The 14204-nt window shown below is 22.9% G+C and overlaps 2 protein-coding genes across 2 annotated transcripts in view; one reads left to right on the top strand and one right to left on the bottom strand.

The window, feature by feature from the left end:
• The window catches only part of LOC119678642, a 32094-nt gene extending 28416 nt beyond the window's left edge, over positions 1-3678 (top strand). Inside the window, exons 3-7 of the mRNA XM_038090592.1 lie at positions 2110-2304; positions 2530-2784; positions 2862-3130; positions 3196-3404; positions 3483-3678. Coding sequence (XP_037946520.1) covers positions 2110-2304; positions 2530-2784; positions 2862-3130; positions 3196-3404; positions 3483-3631 — 1077 coding nt within the window. The 3' untranslated portion in view covers positions 3632-3678. The remainder of the gene's footprint in view (positions 1-2109; positions 2305-2529; positions 2785-2861; positions 3131-3195; positions 3405-3482) is intronic.
• Positions 3679-7304: 3626 nt separating this feature from the next.
• Positions 7305-14204, bottom strand: part of LOC119676453 (probable serine/threonine-protein kinase yakA) — a 24386-nt gene continuing 17486 nt past the window's right edge. Inside the window, exon 11 of the mRNA XM_038087693.1 lies at positions 7305-7320. Within this exon, the coding sequence (XP_037943621.1) occupies positions 7305-7320 (16 nt within the window). The remainder of the gene's footprint in view (positions 7321-14204) is intronic.

The following is a 14204-nucleotide window of genomic DNA, read 5'->3' as shown; positions in this document are numbered from 1 at the left end:
TTCTGAGTTTATCCTCAAGAACTCTTTTCACAACGGTCGTCTCCAGAAAATCAGTGATCAGTTCTACTAAATCAATACATTTCATTAAACCACATATACACATACTTAAATGCGATAAATGTGGATTACTACTTCAAGAATTTTGAATTTATTTATTAATTTTCTTAATACTTAAAGATTTTTATAAGAATATATAAATTATATTTTTAAAATAATATGTACAAAAAAAAAAAATAATAGAACAGTTGTAGTCTCCTACAATAAAACAAAAATTTTAATTTAATTTATATTTTGTTGCAATTAAAAATAGGCGACAAAAGCTTACTTCTCTTAAAAGGAGTGATGTTTGCATAAATGTTTGGAGTGTGAACTACCTATTAATTTCATTCGACCATCATGGTCAAAGATCTGCATTTCTCTCCTCTCTGAATCTGGCCTGTCGCCTGCACCAATTTCTTGTATTGGACCTCTTGACGCATACGTACTTTCATCAATGCGTTGTTTAAGTGCAGATTGTATTTCATAATGGAAATTTTCTTCAATGTCCTCTAACCTATAGTCGTGTATATATTTTATTCCCATATTTATTATTTTTAATAGTAGACAGAATATAAACAAGCACTGAACAAACACAATTACAAAAAAAAGAAGGAGTGCATTTGTGTTAAAAACGGGAACGATTATTCCTTGTTGACTGTTGTTTAGTCCCAGATGATTGAAAATCAATTCTGTGTTCTCAAATGACTCGAAATACAAAAGAAACGACAACGCAACCAATAAAAAGTATATGGTGATCCGTTCCAAGGACATGTTTTCCGAAATTAAGCTTGTTTTTTGTCACTTTAATGGCTTCTTTTCTTTAATAAAAAGATAATGTTAATTTCTTTTTATCATTTTAGTTTCTAATATATACATTACTCATGCTTCTAAGAAATTAAACTTCATCAACTTGGTGGCAGCAAGACGGCGCTTTATACTTTAAGCTTTTATATAGATTTACGAATATTTTTAACAAATGGAACTATCAAAAAATAATTTTATACATCACAATGTAAACTGACAGACAAAATTATTTTATAAAATAAATTTTTAAAAAATAAAATAAAATAAAATTATTTAATAATTTTATCTGTTACATATAAATCGACGCAAACTCCAATGCATTTGCATAATTTTTTAATTTATATTTTAAATAAAAAATAATGTAACGGTTTTCAGTTTCAAATAGTGTTGGAAAACGCCAACAATCGATATATCTGAACTTTGCAACACTTCTCTGTTTTATGCTTAACATAGGGTTGCCAAAACTAAAAACTTGTCTATTGTGAATGATTTTTGAAATTACATGCTATGTTTTCAGATTTTTAGAAATTATATCTTTGTATTCATTGTTTTTTCAAGTTTGTATCCAACAACAAAACAGGAAACTATAGTCTTGCGAATATGTTTGTTTGTCATGCATTAAAAAATATAATTTGATAACAATTGGAGCGTTACCATCTAAAGAAGGACTTATTTCATTTTGACTTCCTTCGACATATTTGACAAAAGAATAATTTCTCACCCCAAATTGGTAAAAAAAAGTCTAACAGATCGATATTAATTATACCATGAATATAGCGAATTCACTCGCGACGACATGGTTAATTCGGGCTGTATAACAACCAACACAAAATTTTAAATATCACCTTACTTGCTTGGAATATCGGGCATTTCTATCACAATGCTAAATAAAAATCCATTTATTCATATACGACGTCTAATTAAATTTTATGAGGGCTGTCTTTTTACATCCATACAGAAGTTGTTGGTTTATGAATGAAATTGGTTAGCTCAATCATAATGTACCTATGAAATAATGACTTTAAAGAAAAGGTTTAAATAAAAATTCAATTGAAAATATTTTATTTATAAATCAATTGTCCAACCGTGTCACATTCTATCATTTATCCCAAGTGGATCTGAATTCATTAGAGAGACTATCTAACCCTTACAAAAATATGTCTGTGTGACTATTTTTTTGCATTTCTATTTTTTTTTATTTTTTTTCTTATTTTATTATTAATAATTGTATTAAATTTTAATTATTATTATAATTTTATTTTATAGTTACGTTCAGATTCTATGGCAAGCGTTTATTCCGGCGCGGGAGAGGGACGTTATGGCACAGTCGCTGTGAAAGGTCAAGTCGAGTTTGGCATGCAGTATAATTATAAATTGAGTGCTCTAGAGATACATGTAGTACGCTGTAAAGATCTTGCTGCAGTTGATGTTAAACGGAATCGCAGTGATCCTTATGTTAAGGTAATTATAACACTACTTGACCAAAATTTTCTTAATTACATTTTAAAAAAAGTTCTGTAGGTAGATTATGTACACCATATTTTTCACGAAATACCATTTTTGAGATAGTTTTACAATTAAATTCTAATTAATTAATAGGGCTGTAAGGATGATACATGATGCTTTACTTTAAACCGTTTATTTGTTTTTACATTCAATTATTATAAATATTATTTTTCTTTATAGGTTTATTTATTGCCTGATAAGTCAAAGGCTGGTAAACGAAAGACCAAAGTGAAGAAACATACATTAAATCCTATATTTGATGAAGTTCTACGTTTCCACATGCCTATCGCAAGTCTGGAATCGCGTACCTTGTGGTTGACAGTCTGGCACTCGGACATGTTTGGTCGAAACGATTTTTTGGGCGAAGTCAGTGTTAGTTTACAAGGCAAAGTTTTTGATAATCCACAATCACAACTATATACATTACAAGAAAGAGTAAGCTATGCTTATAAAACTCCCTTTAATTTATCTACATTATATGTTTATTTCTTATACTTATACTCCTAATCTAGAGTGAACCATTTGATGAAGTAGCTACTAATCGTGGAGACATTGTGGTTGGATTGAAATTCATACCACCTGAGAACATTAAACCGGGCTTTATGCGTGGCTCAAGCATTACTGGAAGTAGTTCAAATCTGCGCAAATTCGGTAGTATTAAATCAGTAGCTTCGAAATCAGATCGTTTAACCAAAGGCGGACAATTGCATGTATTAGTCAAAGAAGCAAAGAATTTAAGTCCAATAAAAGCAAACGGAACCTGTGATGCATTTTGTAAAAGGTAAGCATACTATATACTATATAATGCTTACATAAATAAATACTGATCACTCTTTTATACAATAGTTATTTACTACCTGATCGTACACGCAGTTCTAAACAAAAGACACCTGTTGTGAAACGCTCTCTGCATCCCACATGGAATTACACATTCGTCTATGAAGATGTTTCATTAGATGATTTATCAGAGCGTGCTCTAGAATTAACCGTTTGGGATCATGATCGTTTGGCAAGCAATGAGTTCCTAGGAGGAGTACGATTCTCTTTGGGCACAGGTAAGCAAATATATTTTTGAATAAAAATTTGTTTTATAATCAATTAATTTTATTTTTACATGTATTAATTTTTTCTAGGTAAAAGTTATGGTCGTCAGTGTGAATGGATGGATGCCAGTGGTAAAGAGTTATCATTATGGCAGAATATGATTGATCGTCCCAATTTCTGGGTTGAAGGCAGCTTAATATTAAGATCGACTTTAGATGGTATACGCTCAATACCATAAACAATTTTTATTGACTTATGATAAATGTTTAATGTATTTTTTACAATTTGTATAAAATATTTCTAAAAATCAATTGTAATAAACAATTTGAGTATATAATATATATATTATATATTCAATATATATTATATAATATAAAATTATAATATTAAAATTATATATAATAATTTTTAGCGATAATGAGAGTATACTGCGTTGGTATTGATGACAACTTATAAGCATTATTAGCATTAAGTCCTTTAAACAGTTATAACTATTTTTAACTTAACCGATATACAATTAAAAAAGTATTTATGCATATGAACAAATATGAAAAATAAAATAAAAATATCGCAAAACTAAAACAAAAATTTAATAAAATGACGAACTCTAACGATTAAGACGACTAGTGAAATACAGAAATTAAATACTCGAATATTAAATTATTTTCGAAAAAAGAAATAGTTAACTATTCTTAACTATTCATTTTACAAAATATATAAATAAATCAAAAATTATAACATTGAAATAAATTATATTTTTTGCTATGAAGCTGATACAAAATTATCATTGAAGTTTACCAAAAACATTTAAAACTATAATTAAAATTCAAAATTAAAATACAATTAATAGACCTAATAATTGTATAATGTTTGCAGAGAAAATTAGAATATATATATAAGAATAATGAATTTTTATATATTAAAATATAATTTGCAAGAAAAAAATGAAAATTTAGAGTCAAGTATTTGAATTTTTATTATTTAGTTTTTTTTTCTGTCATAATTTTTTAACTTGTAAAAAATAAAAACATTAAAAAATTGCTATCTTTTTGTAGTTTATATCATCTATGCATGAAATTATGAAAAGTTTCAAATTAAAAGCAATCCTAAGTTACAAATAATAAATATAGTAAGAAAAAAATTTTAAATTTTAAATTTGAATTACAAAAATTCATTTAAAAAAGTTTTACAATGCAGTAAATGCTAAATATATTTTTAATGATCAATTATAAAATTAATAATATAAATATGTATATTAAAAACATAATTTAAGTTCGAATGTATTAACTTTTAAATAAACAAACAATTATTTTAATAATTCTATTTTTTTTTTATTTCTTATTTTTTTTTTATATCTATTTTGTTTCATCTAGATTTATTTAATATTACTTTTTTAAAATATATATGCTCTGCTTTTGCAATTTATTCTATATAAAACTATGCTTCAAAATATAATATACTTTTCGGTTCCGTCTATTAGATATTTAGTTAGAGCTTGTCACAGCTCTCACTAAAAGAAAAAGCTCTAACTGTCAAAAAAAAATGCAAGTAAACAATAATAAGTAGTAAAAAATATTACATATTTACGACACAATTACGAAATATTAAACAAAAAAGCTCTCCAATGTCAATTTTTCTAATTTTTGGTTTTTCGCAGAACTTGAAAAAGTAAAAATAAAATTAAATTTTTATTTGGATGTCCACAGAAGTAACTAATAGACTATTAAAATAAAACAACTGTATAATTATGACTGCGTTAATCTTGAATAACTCTGAAATAACGTATTTAAGTAGCAGATATATTGATTTCCTTTACAATCGCAATAACAACATTAACATTTTAAATCCGTAAAAGAATCCACGGACTCGATTTGCGGCATAGATTTGTAGGCTTCTAAAATAAATATACGTATAAGATAACACACAACATAAACAGAATGTAATAAATAGTAGGTTCAATTCCAGTGATTTCAAAATTATCAATTAAGAAATACATAATATATATAAAGAAGCTTTTTTGGCTACAAATTGAAGTTAATAAACTTATTACTCTGTCTTACTCTGTACTTAAAACATAGAAAAGCTGATTAGTTGATTATTTCAGCCAAGTTAATTTTAATAATAGTAACAATAAAACTTTCTAAAGAAACGTAATTAATAATTAACAATTTATTTCCAGTATGTCGAAATAAACATCAATAATATATATGTCAAGGTGTACGCTACAATATCTTCATTGTCAAAATATTTTTTTTTTTCTATAGCATGATATCATATTTCTCTTTAATTCTGTGAATATTTAATCATTATTTTAATATTTCTTTAAGATCATATATCTTATATTTTGTATTTGGTCTTATAGTATTAAAACAAATATATATTAAATAAATATTTTTTTAATTTAATTTATTTAAAATCAAATAATATGAAAATAAATGCTTTTTAAAGCAAAAAGTCTTATTTCAATATATTTTAATTGACTAATTGTGTATATGTTGAATTATACACAAATTTTATTTATTTTGACTTATTTATTTTTATATAATAAAAAATACAAATCACCAATTAAAAACTATTTCGTGCTATATAAGAATATTATTTCAAATATTTAATTAATTACATTTTTGGCATTTTTTTAGCTGTTTTAAGTATAGCAAATAAATATTATCAGTGATCTTTAAAACATTTTTAAATTCATAATAAATTAATTTTTATGTATTATTATGTTTTTTATATTATAATAAACACATATCTAATTATATTTTAATTTTATATTTTTTATATATATTATGATAATGATAAAATATACATACACCACATACACTATATAAAAATTAATTGAATACTATCAAATTTTTTTAAATACATATTAAATTTTTTAAAATTTTAATTAATTTTAAGCTTTTTTATATAAATGCAACCCTGCGGATTAGCAATAAAATTCCAATTCCATTTTGACAAGTGCTTATCTCTTCAAACCGTTATTATTATGCAATTTCAAAGCGTAGTTGTGATTAAAAAAATACGTAGTAAAATTAAAGTTTTGAATTTGTTAGACTGAATTTGTTATTTGTTAAATTTATTTAATTATATTTAATATATCTATATAATATGTTTTGGCTTAGAAAAAAGTGTAATATGCATTTACTTCTTTACATTAGAGGTAAGTTTGTCAAACAATTTTTACTTCATCTTACATTTTTTTAACATTGCGTATAATATTTTATGATTTAAATAATATTCAATTGATTTTATTTTTATTCATATTTATATTAAGATTTGTTTACACAATTTATTAATTGAAATTTATTATATGACGTCACTAACTTCGCTAAGTTGTTTGTGAACTGTATTAAAGTGTGTGTGTGTGTGTGTGTGTGTGTGTGTGTGTATATTAGGATTTATGTTGTTGTTTTTTTTTATATTGCAAACTGGAGCCTCTCATCTCATAAGCAAATCAAGCTTATTTGTTGTTGTTTTGCACTTAAGTGGAAATTTTGTTTTTGTTTTTTGTATAAAAGCAAAAATAAAACAACATTAACTCTTTATACCAACCCTTTTATACGTTTTGTATGATATTACAAAAACAGCTCCAAAACAAAGAATATCGTTTTTTTTTGAATTAAACGCCCGATGTGTCAGTTATATTTGTTTTTTAAAAATAATAATTTTTTTATTTTTTAGGTAAAAGTAAGGCATTTTAAAATAAAAAGCAGAGTGTATGGAGTTAATTATTTTTGAAAAATAAGATATAAATTTTTATCATTCAAATTTAATTATTGTTTTTTGTTTTATTTTGAAACACTTAATATGCATAATATTAATGATTAAAGTTGTTAGAATGATAACTATATACTTAAATAAGAATTTTTATCATTTTTTTGTTGCTATCTTAAACATTTTTGAAATAATTATGGTTTCCGGTCCCTGTAATATAATAATATGTTTTACTTTTAATATTTTGCAATATATTTTGAATTCAATAATTTTATTATGAAATTGTTTAAGTTAAGTTTTTTAACTGAGTTAATTCTAATGATCCATGCCATACGTGAGCAATTTTTGACTACTAATTTTGGCAAATTTTTGATGCTTGCTATACTTGATGAAGTCCAAAGATTGAAAATCCATATACATTAAAATTAATATTTTGATAGTTAAACATTTATTTTGGTATTCACAATAAGAATAAAATATACATATTTGTCTGAGTAAATGAAAAATAGAAATATGATAGACGGATTCGAATAGCAAAGAAAAGATAAAAACAAAAATTTAGTTAATTTATTGAAATTTGGCTGATCTTACAACGCTATTTCGAGTATTGTCAAGTACTCATCATCAGTGGTGATCAGAATTTCTTAATTAGTTTATAGTCGTATAGTCCATAGAACTCGTGCCCGTCAAAAAATATATTATATAGATTTCAACACCTTTTCAACAGCAGCATCAAAGTATGAGTTAAATTTCAGTTCACTATATGCATTTTAATCCTCAATTTTACTCAAGTTATAATAATAAAAATATGAAGATAAATAATAAATAATTTATATGTGGAATTGTTCCTACAAATTATATTTTTATATTCACAAAATTTTTATTTTCAGTAATATTTCATTAAATAAAAATTTTTATATTGTCTTATTATGTTTCTCACAAAAATGAAACAAAAATGAAATAATTTCTAATTTTAATAACATTAAAATTATTATTATAAATAAGTCTAGTTATTACTATAAATGTATATTATCCTTGATGGGTTCCTTAAGCTTTTTGTTTATTATTACAAATTTTAATCAAAACTACTAACATAAACTAATATTTCTATTATTATAAGTAATACGGATAAAGAATAATTTCTTGTTAACAAAAAAAAAATGTTTATAAGTTAATTAGTAGTAGTAGAAATTAAAATTAGTAATTATTTAGAGTTATTAATAAAAAATTCTTTACAATATACTTTATAGCGATTGCTCGATACATATCTGATAAGTACATGAAATCTTTTCATATACAATTGAAATGCGTGAATAAAAACTACATAAATCATTATAATGATGTATATTATTTTTACTCATGTAAAAATATATTCTTTATAATTGCAGAAAAAAATATTTCTATTAAAATATGTAGTAGTATTGAAAAATTTAGTTTGTGATTGATAAAAATATCATTTTTAATAAAGTAGAGAGTTATTAGCAATTAAATAAAAATTATATAAAAGAATAGTAATATTAGAGAAATTTTTGATAAAATATTTGTATATTCATATGATATATAAATGCAAATAACTTAAAAAATTTTCTTACATCAAACTCAATAGGTATTATTGAAAGAAAAATCAATGTTTTGTGTTTTCTTTTATACAAAATAATTTTCATTCACTTTCTTCTCAATTATATATGATTATATTAACTTTTCATAACAGTAAAATATTTTTGTATTAATTTAATAAAAAAATAAGATTTAAAAAAATAAATATCAAAAATTATTTAAAAAATTAAAATCTTAAAAACGAATCTTATGAATGCTTTTGGTGTAAGTTCAAATAAAAAGAAAAATTAAATATAAATTAAAAAAAAAAATTAAAATTATATATAAATTGCTGAATCACTCGTTGCCTAAATACCGCTTTGTCTTTTATACTAAACGTTTTCGAAATAAATTAAATTAATAATATATTAGATATTGTTCAGAATATAAATAAATAAATTAAATATTTATAATAATAAATCAATATTGAACACAATAAAGCAAAAATTGCAAAAAGGTATTTAGTGAAAAAGAAATTATTAATTTTTAATTTAAAAAAAAATATTATAATAATAAAAATTAAAAGTAAAAAAATTGGCAGACATTGAAAAATATATTTCGAAAATGATGAAAAAAAAAAATAATAAAAATATTACAATAAAAGTTTTAAGTATTTGATGTATTAGCTGCTTTATATATAAAAATATAGTGTACTTTTGAGAAAAGATATAATTATTATAAAATTATTAAATAAGTATTAATTGTTTAAGTTGCTTAAAAGTCTTTATTTTTTATCTTTTCTATATTTATATATACTACTTTTAAACATTTCTCATATATATCATTTTTATGTATGTATTTCTTTTTATCTTATTCTAAACTCAACTAACTGTAATACTAAATATATAATTAAATTAACTTTAAGATATTTCACTTGTATGGTGCTATACTAACATACTGTGGGTGACAGATTTGGTCTACGTTTTTTACCAAGTTCTGCAACCTTTTGTTACTCTTTGTACTCTTTATCTAAAAACTGTTAAGTTATTTAAAAGTTTATGTAGTAAAATTAAATTAATATAAGAAACTATGAGAAATTGTTGAATGAGTTAAAAAGAAAAATAAATATTAGCATTTATGATCGTTCAAATGGAAAAAAAATTATATTATAAAAATTTATTTAAGTATATTGAGAAAAAATGTATTAAAAATTTAACACATTGTCATTTAAAGATAAATTAAAAATTATCTTTTTACGCAAAAGGTTATAATCGCCAACTATCTTCTTTAAAATCTCAATTTAGATAAGAATATGGCGTTAATATTTGTGAGTTTTACAGTATTTTATATATATTAAAAGTACTTAATAAGTATGAAATTTTTAATTAAGAAAGGAAAAAATAATTAAATTTGCGACTAACTAAAAAAAAGGTAAAAATATTAGTGTTAATTAACTTATGCAGTTTTGAAAACTTGTTTAGAAATTTAAAATTAAGAGAAAAAAAACAAATTTTTCTAAAAAATATATTTAATAATAGAAAAAGTTTTATAAAAGTTTTGCTGTTTGCATATACATTTTTTTCAAGCAGCATATTTATATATGTATATTTATCTATATGAAAATCTATTACAAAAATCTATCTTATAACTTTCCCACCAATACTAAAGAACTCTACGTCTTTATATTATAACAAATATTTTTCTACTTTTCTAAATCATGTTATATCGGATAAAATGCAGTTAAATTTTAACTGATCATATAAAACTTATAAGCTCTTTATAGCATTTATAACTAACATAAATTTGATTTTAATGTCAATATTACGGTAGTGGCCATTTTACTTAATTGAAATTTATAATTAATATATTAAATACTATTAATTATCTATTAATGTCCATTAACTGTCTATTAACAATGTGTATTGTCAACACATTTTTCAACAGGAGGCTCTATTCCAATTCATTTCGTTCGTGTTTCATTAAATAATTTTTCTCCAACGGTAACAACTTATTATGTATTTATATTTCAGATTTTTAGATTAGATTATATCGGCTAACCTAAGGATTCACTGAGGCCGATTGGCCTATTGTATCACAGTTTAAAAACTCAGGGGATTCAAAGCGACCTTTAACCTTTGGCAAAGCCTAAAATGTTCCTTAGAGGTAGGTCCTGTAGCTTATTATGTATTAACACACAGAAAAAAAATTAGATTCCTGAGATTTATTTTTTTCTGCCTCCTAAAAATATCTACTTAAATTATAATCAAATTTTGCTCTACATTATCTCATTAATGCGTTATTAAGATGAATAGTAAGAAATGATATGAATAGTAAACGGTATGAATAGTAAGCAATATATTTTTCCATATATACATATATTCTCCATTTAGAGATGTTGATCATCCTTCATACAATCTCTGGAACAACATATCGCTAAACTGTGCTAAACTTTATTAAACGTACAAACATAAAGATCTATGCACAATAGATCTTACATGGACGCAGCGCAATTTGCGTTCTAACAGCGTATCTTGTTAAGGACCACCGGCGCCATTGCTGTATTTATAGACTTAATATATAATTTATCACCTTTTCAATTTTATAAAAAAAACTTTCGTCACATAGCTTAAGAACCTCTTTTTCATTTTACATAATCCTTTTTCAACACTAAGTAAAATATGTTCTACGCAATATAATAGCAATAGTAAATTGCTATTTTAATGTAAGAACCTTTAGTAAGATCCCTTAAACTCAATGAGAATTGTAAGTAAAAATTTAAGAAATGATTGCGTTATTATTAATAAATGCATTTTATCCGATATTAATGTGATTACACACAGTGTGACCTTTGTACCTCTATACACTTTATATTCTTACACTTACATTTTCTTATTAAAACAATTTATCGATTGAATAGCCATATCTTATATTATATAGTATGAGTGTAGCTATTTACAATACCAATGACACATTGCAGGAAATTTAAATCTAAACTACTACTATCGACCTCTGACTATCTTAACCACCTCACAACACATTACTTTATATCAGAAAAGATGAAAATAAAATAAAAAACACTTAAATATACATAAATATATATTTACTACTTTATTAAATAAGTAATTTACAAAGTATTTACTTGCTGTACTTATAAGTTTGTAAGAAGTTTCATATTCTAAATATCAATTAAATCATTTGTGAAAAGTTTACAACTCAACAAACGTGAATGAAAATATATTGAAGAAATTATAAATAAAATCTATACTGATTACTTTCAAAACTTAGAAATATAATGTTTTAATTTATGATAATAGGGAATTTACGCAAACTGCTATTATGACTCCCTAACCTCCCACCCTTACTCAACCATTACCCATCCACATGCTAATCCATGTATCAATCGTGTAATTCCTGTCATGTTACTACCACAACAACTTGGCACCCTGAACAAAACTATATTTCAAATATTTTCGAATTATACATATATCCGATTTCAGTAAATAATTGCCATAATTTTAATTGACAGTTATTGTCAATGAATCTACATCCCTTGATTCTAGGAGTGACTTGATCTGGAACTCAGAGTCCCACATTCATAACTAATATTAAATGACACAAACAAGCTTTTCAAATAATGTGAAAATATTGGCAATTTAATGGAATGCTTGGTTCAATTTCGGTTTACTGGATATTTTATCTACCGTGTCTACTTCCTATTACTTTTTGTTCATATTATCAATAAATTTAGACGATAAATTCTTTAGATCAAACGCGTTTAATATTCCCCCATTTTCATATTACGTACCAAAAGGAAGGTGGATTCCACTCTCAATGGAGGATCTGTTATATGCAGCAACGCAAATGTTTTCATTATATATTTAAGTAGAATTATGGGCATATCTAGTCCTCATATTATATTATAATAATGTCTTGTGGTATGCATTTTCTCATTTGCTCATAGGTACAAAATTGAATGGAAAATGAGTGACATAAATGTAAACTAAACCTAAGGTAAGAAATCTTATATCCACTTGAACAAGAAACCATTATTTTTTAAACAGTCCACGTATATAGTTCACACTTCAATTTACAAGATCTATTTATTAATTTACTCTCTGTCGAAACCTTTTACTCACATTTTACTCTTATATGTCATTTAAAATAAAACAATAATATTTTTTTAATATATTTTTATTGTTTATAATTTATATATATACTATATGCCTTTTTATTATAAATATTGTTTTATAACCAAACTTCGTAATCATTATAAATATTCTATAGTTTCACAAGAACTTATATATACTTTTATTTACACTTTCGTCTATATGCGTAGTTATATTATATTTTAAAACCTTATAAAATTATTTCACCTACATTATTGAATTTAATCCATTATATCTTTTGGTGTTTTAAATTTTAAATTATTTGAATTACAATTTTATAATTAATTAAAAATATTTTACAATATTTTAGAAGATTGCTTAAAAATTATATAGTTTTTTATAAATAGGCATTAAATTTCTTACTATATTAGTATATACAAATATTAACAAAAAAATTTCAAATACTTAGTATAAAAAATTTTTAAAGCAAAAATATAAGTTTAAACAAAAAAAAAAACTTAATAAGTTTTATTTAAATATTATTTTCAAAATAAATTATTTTAAAATTAATAATCATATATTAAATGAAAAAAGTAATTAAAATGGTTTTAAACTTTTAGATAAATAAAATAAAAAAATAATTTAATAAAAGTTTTAATAATATATAAATTTAAAATGAATTATAAAATTAAAAAGCTAAATATTATTATTTTTAAAAATAAACAATAATTAAATAAATAATAAAAATCAAATAATAATGTGAAATAAAATATAAAAAATTAAGCTACACATGATAAATATGACATAATTATATATAGATATAAAGTATAAGAAATTAACGTAAATGAAATGAATTAAGATTTTAATTAATTAATTAAATAATAAAGTATTTATAAAACAGTAATGTTTATAAGCCAAATAACAACTTTTCAAAGTTATATAAAGAAAATAAAATAAAATAAAATAAAATAAAATAAAAATAAAGCTTTAAATAAAAAAGTACAAATAGAAATTTAAACAGTAATATGTAATGTGATTATTACTATAGTTATTATTATAATTATAACAATCTAGTATACTATAACTATAACAATATAGTACTAAAATAATTTTATTAAAAATATCTAAATAATAGTTGAATTTAAAAAAAATAAATTTAAGTATTTCAAACAAATAAAAAATTTATAAAAAGGAAAAAAAATTAAGAAATGAGGTAACAAAAATTATTTTGTTTTTAAATACATATTTATAGTTTTTATAATCATATAATATATATAATTAATCATTATCATCCAGGGTTAAGTAGTCCATTAAGAACTTAGATCTGTTAACTTATGATTAATAATTTTAAAAATAATCTTTCTACAAGAAGTTTAAATATTTTATTAATAAATATACTACAGAAGTAGAATTCAGTAAATGAGAATTCATGCAAAAAAGTCAATATATATA

Source organism: Teleopsis dalmanni, chromosome 2 (assembly GCF_002237135.1).
Source record: "Teleopsis dalmanni isolate 2A chromosome 2, ASM223713v2, whole genome shotgun sequence".
NCBI classification, from domain to species: Eukaryota; Metazoa; Arthropoda; class Insecta; order Diptera; family Diopsidae; genus Teleopsis; species Teleopsis dalmanni.
This window is presented reverse-complemented; position numbering and strand designations above follow the sequence as displayed.